At 42.3% G+C, this 13,248-nt stretch overlaps 1 protein-coding gene across 4 annotated transcripts in view; it reads left to right on the top strand.

Annotated features, from left to right (window-relative positions):
* The window catches only part of LOC140730643 (zinc finger protein 706), a 33,041-nt gene that overhangs the window by 2,676 nt on the left and 17,117 nt on the right, over positions 1-13,248 (top strand). The window contains exon 1 of one of the 4 annotated variants that reach the window (XM_073051367.1): positions 5,158-5,221. The exons of the other annotated variants lie outside the window; for them this stretch is intronic. Coding sequence (XP_072907468.1) covers positions 5,173-5,221 — 49 coding nt within the window. The 5' untranslated portion in view covers positions 5,158-5,172. Of the gene's footprint in view, positions 1-5,157; positions 5,222-13,248 lie in introns of those variants that run through there. 4 annotated transcript variants of the gene reach the window in all.

The raw sequence follows: 13,248 nt of genomic DNA on the forward strand, positions 1-13,248 counted from the left end.
GAACCTACGCTGCATTCCCTCAATAGCAAGAATGTCCTTCCTCAAATTTGGAGTCTAAAGCTGCACACAATACTCCAGGTGGGGTCTCACCAGGGCCCTGTACAGCTGCAGAAGGACCTCTTTACTCCTATACTCAATTCCTCATGTTATAAAGGGCAGCATGCCATTAGCTTTCTTCACTGCCTGCTGTACCTGCTGGCTTTCATTGACTGATGTACAAGAACACCTAGATCTAATTGTACTTCCCCTTTTCCTAACTTGACTCCATTTAGATAGTAATCTGCCTTCCTGTTCTTGCCACCAAAGTGGATAACCTCACATTTATCCACATTAAACTGCATCTGCCATACTCACCCAACCTGTCCAAGTCACCCTGCATTCTCATAACATCCTCCTGATATTTCACACTGCCACCCAGCCTTGTGTCAGCTTTGTATCATTCTAATTCATTACCCTTAATCAGCTTTGTTCATATATTTGCACAACTAATTTTTTTCCAAATTTAATCATGATGAGATATTTATTTTTAAACATGGTAACAAAGTGGTTAGCACAACGCTTTACAGTACAGGCAACCCGGGTTCAGTTCCTGCCACTGCCTGCAGTGAGTTTGTACGTTCACCCTGTGATGGCGTGGGTTTCCTCCGGGTGCTGTGGTTTCTTCCAACTGTCCAAAGGTGTACTGTTTGGTACATTAATTGTTCGTTGTAAATTGTCCTGGAATTAGGCTAAGGTTAAATCCAAGGATTGCTAGGCGGTGTGGCTTGAAAGGCCAGAATGGTTTATTCCACATTGTATCTCAATAAATAAAATAATTGCATTAATTTCATTTCAAGAAATCCCCAAATTAGTTTGCAGCCAACGAATTGTCTTTTGAATTACATCATGAGACTGTAACATATAGGAGCAGAACCAGGCCATTTGGCCCATCAAGTCTGCTCTTCCATTCACCACCATTGTAATGTAAAAAATGTGTCAACCATGTTTGCAAACGAAGTCCGTGTTCAGTAATGTAATTATGATCTGCTTTTGTACATTGAGTGAGGGATATATTGGCTAGTATATGCAAAGATTTTCTTTGAAGTTGTCTAGGATTCTGACCTTACAGTTGAGAACTTGGTTTAATGTATGCACATTGTTACTCTTATGTATGGTTTTTCATAAATTCTGTTGTATTTCTTTTCCTGTAAATGCTAGTAAGACAACAAATGTCAGGGTAGTATATATGTGCTTTGATAATACATTTACTTTGGCTTTGAAATGCCTCGGCAGTCACTGATGCCTTGTACATCTGCTGAACTTCTGCCATGAAACTGTAGGATAGCAGGAGAAAGGCATCCCAGCGTAGCCGTTGTCCTGGTGGTTACCTTTGTGTTGTAGGTGCATCAGGTCTGGAACTTAAGTACACAGCCACCAACTGCCATTGTCTCTGCCCCCTTTGGTGCACCATATCCCAGTCAGTTGGATGTTGCTGCACTACATATCCTTCATGCAGGAAGTTCTTTTACTAAAACATCTTGAACCACTGGTTCTATCATACAGTGGTGAGTGGAGAATGCCCTGCAGTCACTGTAGGACAAACACACAATAGATACTGTGGATGGTTCCCTGAAAAGATCATCCAAATGATCTGGGAGAATGTCTCATTGCCCGAATTTGCCATCAAGCACAAGACCTTGTGAAATGCCGGGAAGAGGGGCCCTTACTGCTAGATCCTTCCTGCACAGTCAAAATCTCACCCCCATTGCATGCTGCCTTCTCGAAGGATAAAATGTTCACCCATCTCTTTGCAGACTGTTTGGGAAAAGGGAGCTGGAGAAGCATGCAAGGTGCCTTGTGATTTATCAAACGGCAGAAGACGCTCTGATCTTCACCCAGTGAAACAACGACACAGACGTTAAGTGCAACTGAAATTGCATCAATGCAGTTAAGGAATACTGCTGCCTGGCACATTCCAAATGCACGAGTATGTGCTTACGGATGTTCTGAAGGGAAGGACTGCAGTCTTGGGTCCTTCTGTTCCTGGACTTTGAGGGACTAATTCCAGGGTAGAATCTCCTCAAACTCTTGAAGTTAATATCATCCCAGGAGGCCACATGAGCTCCTTAGCTCTTCAACCTATCACCTCCCAGCTTCTCGCATCATTCCCCTTTCCTCACCCACCCACGCACCTTCCCCCTCGCTAGGTCTCACCTAATACTTGCCAGCTTGCAGTCATTCTTTCCACCTCTGTCTTATTCTGCCTTTTATCCCCTTCCTTTCCAATCTGGATGAAGGGTCTTCCTGTCCATCGCTGCTGCCTGATTTGCTGTGTTCCTCCAGGATTTTGTGTGTGTGTGTTGCAAAATTTTATGTTTGAAATTTGTATAAACTATTTTGAATAAATGTGAAGAAGATATTCCCACAATCAGTGGTTAAGTATCACCAGTCTCATGTATTTTCTTTTATCTGCCTTACTGAGGTGCCACATTCTGGATTGGCAATAGACAATAGACAGTAGGTGCAGGAGTAGGCCATTTGGCCCTTCTAGCCAGCACCGCCATTCACTGTGATCATGGCTGATCATACACAATCAGTACCCTGTTCCTGCCCTCTCCCCATATCCCTTGACCCTGCTATCTATAAGAGCTCTATTTAACTCTCTCTTGAATGCATCCAGAGACTTGGCCTCCATTTTCATAGTTACATCCTCAAAAAACTCCAGAAGGTTAGTCAAGCATGATTTTCCCTTCATAAATCCATGCTGACTCGGACTGATCCTTCTACTGCTATCCAAATGTGTCGTAATTTCCTCTTTTATAATTGACTCCAGCATCTTTCCCACCACTGACGTCAGGCTAATCGGTCTATAATTCACTGTTTTCGCTCTCCCTCCTTTCTTGAAAAGTGGGACAACATTAGCCACCCTCCAATCAGCAGGAACTGTTTCTGAATCTATAGAACATTGGAAAATGATTACCAATGCGTTCATGATTTCTAGAGCCACCTCTTTAAGTACCCTGGGATGCAGACCATCAGGTCCCAGGGACTTATTAGCCTTCAGACTCAACAGTCTATCCAACACCGTTTCTTGCCTAATATAAATTTCCTTCAGTTCATCCTTTACCCTAGTTCCTTTGGCCACTATTACATCTGGGAGATTGTTTGTGTCTTCCCTAGTGAAGACAGATCCAAAGTACTTGTTCAACTCGTCTGCCATTTCCTTGTTCCCCATAATAAATTCACCCTTTTCTGTCTTCAATGGCCCAATTTTGGTCCTAACTATTTTTTTGCTATTCACATACCTAAAGAAGCTTTTACTATCCTCCTTTATATTCTTGGCTAGTTTACCTTCGTACCTCATTTTTTCTTGGTGTATTGCCTTTTTTGTTATCTTCTGTTGCTCTTTAAAAGCTTCCCAGTCCTCCGGTTTCCCACTCATCTTTGCTATGTTATACTTCTTCTCCTGTATTTTTATACTGCCCTTTACTTCCCTCATCAGCCACGGCCCTTATTCCCCTTAAGATCTTTCTTCCTCTTTGGAATGAACTGATCCTGCACCTTCTACATTATTCCCAGAAATACCTACCATTGTTCTACTGTCTTCCCTGCTAGGGTATTGTTCCATTGAACTTTGGCCAGCTCCTCCCTCATAGCTCCATAGTTCCCTTCGTTCAACTGTAATACTGATACATCTGATTTTCCCTTCTCCTTCTCAAATCTCATATCATATTATGGTCACTATCTCCTAATGGTTCTTTTACCTCGATGTCCCTGATCAAATCCGGTTCATTGCACAACACTAAATCTAGAATTGCCTTCTCCCTGGTAGGTTCCAGTACAAGCTGTTCTAAGAATCCATCTCAGAGGCACTCCACAAACTCCCTTTCTTGGGATCCAGTACCATTCTGATTCTCTCAGTCTACCTGCATTTTGAAATCCCCCATGACAACTGTATCATTACCTTTGCGACATGCCAATTTTAACTCTTCATTCAACTTACACCCTACATCCAGACTGCTGTTTGGGGGCCTGTAGATAACTCCCATTAGGGTCTTTCTACCCTTAGAATTTCTCAGTTCTATCCATACTGACTCCACATCCCCTGATTCTATGTCCCCCCTCGCAAGGGACTGAATATCATTCCTCACCAACAGAGCCACCCCACCCCCTCTGCCAGTCAGTCTGTCCTTTCGATAAGATGTATATCCTTGAATATTCATTTCCCAGGCCCTGTCCGCTTGAAGCCATGTCTGTGTTATTCCCACAACATCGTACTTGCCAATTTCCAACTGAGCCTCAAGCTCATCTACTTTATTCCTTATACTTCGTGCATTCATATATAATACTTTTAATTCGTTACTCCCCTCTCCTTTCATATCAATTCCTATTTCACTTGGCCATACTGTATGATCTCTTCTTGAGCTTTCTACTCCATTGATTCTGTTGTCCTTTTTAACTTCTCTTATTTTCACTTTCCCTTTAACTCCATCCTTATATTTCCAGTTCATCCCCTCCCTCCCCACCCACTACTTAGTTTAAACACATCCGTGTTGCAGTGACAAACCTGTCTGCCAGAATGCTGGCCCCCCGCCTATTAAGGTGTAACCCGTCCCTTATGTACAATTCATCCCTACCTTGCTTCCTGCACCAGTTCCTCAGCCACACATTCAGATCCATTATCTCCCTGTTCCTGCCCTCTCCAGCACGAGGAACTGGAAGCAAACCAGAGATGACCACCCTGGAAGTCCTGCTTTTCAGCCTTCTTCCGAGTTCTCTGAAGTCCTGCTGCAAAATGTCCTTCCTCCTCTTCCCGATGTCATTTGTGCTGACATGCACTACCACTTCTGGCTGTTCACCTTCACCCTTGAGGATTCCCTGCAATCGGTCTGTGATGTCCTGGATCCTAGCACCAGAGAGGCAACACACCATCCTTAAATCTCGCCTGTTGGCGGTCTCTACCCCATACGGAACACATGAAGACTGTGTAAATTTGCCACTTCTTTATCTGGGTGGCTTATCAGCCAGCTGATTTTTCACCTTCTCCGAGCCTCTTCTGATGTCTTGAACAGTGGTCATCGAATGGACTTGCTTTCCATGAGTATCTGTTTTCCATCTTGTCTTCGGCCTAGTAATAGAAGATTGGGCATTGAGCACCTTGTAATCTGGTGGCCAGTCTATTGTACAGAATGAATGTGGGAACACACTTTCATCACAGATGAACATAGCTGCAAATGTGAAGGTATGTTGATGGGCCTGGCTGTTCCAAGATCTCTGTCAGTTACCTTCTCCTACAAGGAGATGCCAAACTAGATTTAAGCCTTTTCGCCTGTCTAGCTCTTGCCACTGCAGAACATTCTGGCTTCTTCATGGTCTACATGTTGCTGTTGGTTTAATCAGCTTGAGTGTAATTGTATTTTTTGCAAGATGCATGATGATTTCAGCAGCAAATGACAGGTTGCTGGTTGGTGTGGAGCCTACTATCCTCCAGAAGCTAATCTGTTTGATGTTATGGCAGTGTCCAGGATCGTTCTCTCTTTGTTACAGGCATAACAGGCCCGAAACGTCGACATTGCTTCTTCCTATAGATGCTGCCTGGCCTGCTGTGTTCCACCAGCATTTTGTATGAATATAAACTCAGTAGCCGTTTTATTAGATGCACCTGTACAATTGCTGAATAATGTAAATACCTAATCCTCCAAACACTTGTGCAAGCAAATATCAAGAAGTTCAGCTGTTTAGACCAAACATCAAAATGGGGCGATATGTGATCTAAGTGACGGACTGTGGAATGATTGTTAGTGCCAGACAGGATGATTTGAGTTTCTTAGGAACTGCTGGTCTCCTGGGATTTTCACACAAGTCTCTAGAGTTTACAGAGAATAGTGTGGAAAAAATATCCAGTGAACAGCAGTTCAGTAGGCAAAAAGCACCTTTTAGCCTGAGAGGTTAGAATCAAATAGCCAGACTGGTTCAAGCTGACAGTAGCTTTGTAACCACACATTACAATAGTGGTGTGCAGAAGATTTTTTGAAGTGGATGGGCTACAGTAGCAGAAAGCCATGAACATGCACGCAGTAGCCACTTTGTTACAGGAGGTACCTATTAAAGTGGCAACTGAGTGTATTTCACCAGTCTCTACCTTGATGGCCTTCTACATGCCTCTATCGCTAAAGATGGTGGAGGATTGAATAGCTAATAGGATGTCATAGGAGCTTCCTATCCTCAACAACTGCAGGGCACAACAGTTGACTGCAAGACGGGCCTGTGCTTTTACAGGTGGCACAGTGGCGACCCAGTTAATACAATGCTTTACAGCTCCCAGCTGTAAGGTATGGTTGAATTCCAGCTGTTGTCTTTAAGGAGTTTGTACATTCTCCCTGTGGCCACGTAGGTTTCCTCCCACATTCCAAAGTTGTACGGGCAAGTTGTGGACATGTGTTGGCATCGGAAGCGCGGCAGATTCCTCATGGATTTGATTTGACGCAATCGAAACATTTCAGTATGTTTTGATGTACGTGTGACAAGTAAAACTAATCTTTATCGATTTAATCTTTACAATGTTAAGTTATTACTGCGAAGTAGATGATCCATCTTGGTTTTCTCATGAGATTCCCATCATTGCTGAAAGAGCTTGGAGAACAAAATAAATTAGAGACACTTGATAGAGCTCAGTTACAAAGAACTTGGTAAATCTGGAGCTAATGAGCGTCAATAGGAAAATGTTCCATGGGTTGGAGTTGTACTTTTTTGTTGATTAGTGGTAACATTTGTTACCACTAATACATGTACTGCAATACCAGTTGGTTATCAGTGTTTTGATACACAGAAGTATAATTGGTTTGATTACACAGTTGCAGTCTTGTCAAGGTCAGTGTTTAGGACTTGCTGTAGTTGCATGACCTTGTGTTAGAATAATTATTCAACGTGAGATTCTGCTAGAAATCTAAAGCAACACACACCAAATGCTGGGGGATCTCAGCACATCAGGCAGTATCTATGCAGAGAAATACAGGTTTCCCCGCTATCCGAAGGTAGAGCGTTCCTATGAAACCGTTCGTAAGTCAAAATGGCGTAAAGCAAAGAAGCAATTACCATTAATTTATATGGGAACAATTTTTGAGTTTTCCCAGACCCAAAAAATCATACCAAATAGCACTTAAAACCTAAAATAACACTAACATATAGTAAAAGCAGGAATGATATAAATACACAACTGTATAAAGTAGAAATAATACAGTGCAGTTTCACTTACCAGAATCGGGAAGGTTGAGCCAAAACCGATTTGTAGAAAAAAAATCGGCACGTACACACATGCGCACACACCTGCCCGTGCAATGCTTCACAGTCATGGTAGTCTTCCTCGGGGTAAACACAAGCTTAAAGCGGGCGTCTTTTATCGTAAAAGCGAAAATCCTCTTTCGGTTAGCAAAAACAGGTACTAATGTAAGTCTTTCGTAAAAGCGAAGTTGCGTAAAGTGAACATTCTGAAAGCGGGGGACACCTGTAGTTGATGTTTCAGGCCGAGACCCTGCAACAGGATAATGTATAACATCTTTTAAACTAATAGGAAATAAAACCTGAAGAGCTGTTTTAAATTCCTAATCAAAAGAGTTTAAAACATTAATCAAAATTCCTAATCAAAGGTGCGACAGGCGAACTGAAATCCATGCTGGTTTGAGGGCTGTCCCTACAGGCCAGCTCTCCCTTCTGGGCTGCTCTCTAGTGTTCACTCTGTGGAAGACGAGCTGGATTGCCTTCATATCGGACTGATCCAGCACAAGATGAGTGACTGTGGTGTGCTTGTTCTTGCAGAAACATAGCTCCAGGACAACATTCCATCCACCACCAAACTTCAGGTCATGCCACACAAGGACTTGTCCTGATACGATTTTGTGACTGTATGTGCTATCAGAACTACATGTGCTGTGTGTGACTGACTGTACTGTGTTTTGCACCTTGGGCCCGGAGGAATGGTGTTTCATTTAGCTCTGTACATGTGTGTGGTTGAATGACAATGAAACCAGAACCTGAATTGGAAGAGCATTAAAGATTGGATCCTCTGCATTTTGACAGTCAGTCTTTACTGTTGTTGGTGCATCTGCTGTTTCAATGTCTAGAAGTTACTTTACAGACATTTACTTAGTAAATCTGGAGCCAATGAGCATCAATAGGAAAATGTTCCATTGGTTGGAGTTGCACCTCGCCAAAGAAAATGTTGATCAGAGGTTAGTCCTCTCAGGGACCTGCTTCCTCAAGGTCAGAGCGAATGTTTGTGCAATCAGCAATATTTGCAACAGCTGTGTAAATGAAGCAGTCCATTACCTAAACATTCAAAGTAAATTTATTATCAAAGTATATACGTCACTATATATTACCCTGAGATTCACTTTTCTTGCAGGCATACACAGAACAGAAATGCAATAGAATTTATGTAAAACCTACACCAAAATTGACAACCAATGTGCAAATGAGGACAAACTGTGTAAATGTAAATAAATTATACTAAGAATGAGTTCTAGAGTCCTTGAACATCAGTCCATGGGTTGTAGACTCAGTTCAGTGGAGATGAGTGAAGTTATCCATGCTGGCTACAGAGAGGAGGTGAAAGAGCTTGTGGCTTGCTGTCAGGCAAATAACCTTTTCCTCAAGATTAACAAGAAAGGGAGATGGTTAGCAACGTCAGGAGAACTCGCACCCTCTTTACATCAGCGGCACAGCAGTGGAAACTGTGCGCAGTTTCAAACTCCTGGGAGTGCACATCTCACACAACCTCTCAAGGTCCCAGAAAACATTTGACACAATCAAGAAAGCTCATCAACACCTCTACTTTCTGAGCGGGCTGAGGAGAGCTGGACTATGTACCTATACACTCATGTCATTCTACAGATGCACAGTAGAGAGCATCCTAACATGCTGCATCACTGCATGGTATGGAAACTGCACTGCAGTGGACAGGAAAGCTCCACAATGGGATAGTCAAAACTGCCCAGGACAGCAATGGCACCAGCCTTCCTGTTATCTATGGCACATATACAAAAAGGTGCCAAAGAAAGGCCAGTAACATCACAAAGGATCCTACGACCACTCATCCCACTCATGCAATGTTTGTCCCTCTCCCATTAGGGAGGAGGCATTTAGAATCCACGTCAGGTCCACCAGATTCAAAATCAGTTACTTTCTCCAAGCAGCAAGACTGATCAGCACCTCCACCCACTAACCCGCCCATCCACAACCCCTACCAACACCACCAAAACTTTATAAATTCCTGTCAAGTCACCTTATGTACAGACTCCCATCTGCTTAGCATCACTTTATGGACATACAATCAATCTATGTTTATAAGCATCTTATGTATTTACATTTTTTTATTAGTGTTCTTTATCTTATTGTGTTTTTTGTGCTGCATTGGATTCTGAGTAACAATTACTTTGTTCACCTTTACACTTTGTGTACTGGAAATGACATTTAAAAAGTCTTGGTTCAGGAGGCTGATGGTGGAAGAGTAATAACTGTTACCGAACCTGGCGGTGTGATACCCGGGGTCCAGGAGCCTTCTTCCCTACGGAAGCTGCAAAAAGAGAGCAAGGCTTGGATGGTGGGGGTCCTTGATCAATACTGTTTTCTTGTGGCAGCACACTTCGTAGATATGAGCTAGACAAACATTCAGGGACCAGTGTCTAGTCTGCTACTTGCCTTAACGAACTTGATTCAACTGTACTTGTACCATTTTCTGTAAAAGATTTTATCAAGAACACAGACTTGCAATAGTAATAGATCAATTAAATTTAGCTTAATTTCTATAACAATTACTCCAGTATGTCTTTGGATGTGAGCCTCTTCTTACTTTTAAGGGTATTGCTTCTGGGTTGTATTTCACTTTTCTAAACCTCACCTTTTGTTCAAGTGTGAATTGGTTAACGAGGTTAAAATTTTCTGCTTCTATTCGACAGGCAGTTTTCTGCCCACATATAATGAATGGGTGGAAAAACCCCAAGGAATGGAATGCAGATACAAACAAAAATCACTTTTCTACAGAAGTTGCAGGCAACCCATTTCTGTTCCACATTTGCACTTTTCATGTGGGTCACTGCATAATTGAACTGAAAGACGAGGCACAGTTTCCTAACACTCCAGAGTAATCAGTATTGGTGATCAGTATTTTGTCACACAGCAGAAGTATAGGTTTGATGCTGCAGTTAAATTCTTGTAGAGGCTAGTGTTTAGGACTTTCTCTAATTGCATGATCTCACTTCAGGATACTTTTTAATTACTTTATTTAGAGATGCAGCACAAAACCAGCCCTTTCGGGCCACTGAGCTGCACCACCCAGCAACCCGCCTGTGTAACACTAGCCTAATCGCAGGACTGTTTACAATGACCAATTAACCTAGTAACCAGTATGCCTTTGGACTGTGGGAGAAACCCAGAGCACCTGAAGGGAACCTACACAGTTCACAGAGAGAATGTGCAAACTCCCAGAGTACAAGCGGTGTTGGAATTGAACTCCAAAGCACCCTCGCGCTGTTACAGTACTGTAGTGCCTGCCTATTACATCTATAATGTATCACCTATTTTAACCATATAACAATCACAGCACGGAAACAGGCCATCTCGGCCCTCCTAGTCCGTGCTGAACTCTTAATCTCACCTAGTCCCACCTACCCGCACTCAGCCCATAACCCTCCACTCCTTTCCTGTCCATATACCTATCCAATTTTACCTTAAATGACACAACTGAACTGGCCTCTACTACTTCTACAGGAAGCTCATTCCACACAGCTATCACTCTCTGAGTAAAGAAATACCCCCTCGTGTTTCCCTTAAACTTTTGCCCCCTAACTCTCAAATCATGTCCTCTCGTTTGAATCTCCCCTACTCTCAATGGAAACAGCCTATTCACGTCAACTCTATCTATCCCTCTCAAGATTTTAAATACCTCGATCAAATCCCCCCTCAACCTTCTACGCTCCAATGAATAGAGACCTAACTTGTTCAACCTTTCTCTGTAACTTAAGTGCTGAAACCCAGGTAATATCCTAGTAAATCATCTCTGCACTCTCTCTAATTTATTGATATCTTTCCTATAATTCGGTGACCAGAACTGTACACAATTAAGTTAATGGAAATTAAACTTGAGGAGCCATTTTTAATTCCCATTCAAAAAAACATGGAAGATTAGTTAATTTGCATTTTGACACTTAATGCTTACTAGAGTTGGTGCATCTGCTACTTCATTGTCCAGGATTTGCTTCAAAGTTACTAGTGCCTTGCTGCTTGATTAACTCAGCCTCAAGGTTAAGGTTACCTTGTTCACAGGATTATTAATGGCTCCATTTTTATGTAGTTTATAACATACTGTAACTCAATTCCTGTAGTTTCCCTGGTTGCTAGAAAATACCTGATTGGTCTACATCCCTTTTTGCCCATTTCAGCTGAATTTCATTTCTGTTAATGGTAGCAAGCTTTCTATCTTCCAGATCTAACCTTGTATTTATTTTTATCAAAATAACTTTTTATATTATGTGTGCAGTTAATTTCCAAGAATAAATCATGCCATGCCTTTCCATTCATAGTCAATACTTTCAGTACTGTTCTTTTACATCCCTACACACTAATGGCATTGTTGCCATTTGTGCAGCCTCCTGGAGTGGTGGACAGCTACAATAATTGAGGGGCTTCATCACCCAACCCAGTCCCTCCCTCTCCAGTAGCAGAAGAACCCTATGCAGTGGTCCTTCCCCACCATGTCCTTGTGATGTCTACATTCCTCCTCGGCCATGTCTGTGCTTGCAGACCAAGATTTGGGCAGTCAAAGGGAGTCTTTCACTGAGTTGATGATAACTGCCAGCAGCACTTGATGTTAGTTTCCATGTGTGTACCTCGGAATGGAGTCCTCTCACGCAGCTGCTCAGGATGAACCGTGACATAGGGTCTTGTATCTTTCTCCACACCATTTTTGTGAACCCACTGTCTGCAAAGAGGTGAGCTGCCATCTCGTCCGCACTCCAGTCAGAGCTTGTTGCTGGCAATGAGTCCTCTACACTCATCACGGATATACTAATCAACCATCAGCTTTAATGTTGCTGGGTCCACAAATGCCATCCCAATCCAAAATAGTGTTGTCATCTGTATTAGCATGATTGTGAACGGTGTGCAATGAATCCTACCCACCCACACAACAGCTCATATTGACAAGCGTTTAAGCCCAGGCTTTGCTAAAAGTTTAATTGATTTATAATTTTAAAAATTATTCAATTTAATTACTGAAAACACTTCAACAATTTATAAACCTTTAAATCAGTTCCAAGTTTCCTGACAAGACAGTTTGTGCAGAACTAACTGGTTTCTTGCAGCAAGTTCCACCCCATTTGCTGTCATTTCAAATGTAAATAATAGTAACTTCAAGCAAAGCCAGATGTCTAATTAAAGTTTTAACACATTGCATCTTGTTATGAGATGCCGCTATCTTCCCAAAAATGGCATGTTTCCAATCTGACTCATGGTTTCATTAATTTTATTTGTTTGTTTTTGGAGAAGGGGCTTCTGTCTTCATAATGCGGCAATAGGTCATGGCTTCTACTGAATGATATCTTTGGGACTGCAGTTAACAAAGGCCAGAGGACTGCATCAATAATTATTGATTTTTATTCTTTCCCTGTCTCAATTCTATCCCTTTTCTTTTGCCTTATTCAGCTTTCTTACTTTGGTTTGCTGTTGAATTTGCTAATACAATTTGCCATTCTCATGCATTCTGAGCTAGTCATCAATAAATTACTACCCTATTCAGCTGAGTCACTGTTTTGCTGAGGCTATTTTGACCTTCCAATTGCAGTAATTTCCTATTATTGCTCAAGGAAAATGGTGGTCTGTATTGTTTTCTCTCTTCCCTTCCCCCACCAGGCGCAGTAAATTATGACCGAGCATGTTTGGGAGGAAAAACTCTCATTTGATTTTTGACTGTATTGCTATACCATAATATCCTCCGAATCCACTGGGGATGTCGCAGGCCCAATGTCTGTGAATCCTCAAGTCTGCTGGAGGCTGAAGATGGCCTGTTCCGGGGTTAGAGGACTGAGTATCTGCATGGGTGGCAGGGGGGAACAGGGCTTGTTTTGCTGTTGTTGCTTAGTATGTTCTGTTTTATTGTTCTGTGGTGTTCTGCCAAGTATGATGGGCATGTTTTGTTGGTACCAGAATGTGTGGCGACACTTGTGGACTGTCCTCAGCAAATCCCTGGTTGGTTGTGTCGGCTATTAACACAAATGC

The sequence above is a fragment of the Hemitrygon akajei genome, chromosome 1 (assembly GCF_048418815.1).
Source record: "Hemitrygon akajei chromosome 1, sHemAka1.3, whole genome shotgun sequence".
Taxonomy (NCBI): Eukaryota; Metazoa; Chordata; class Chondrichthyes; order Myliobatiformes; family Dasyatidae; genus Hemitrygon; species Hemitrygon akajei.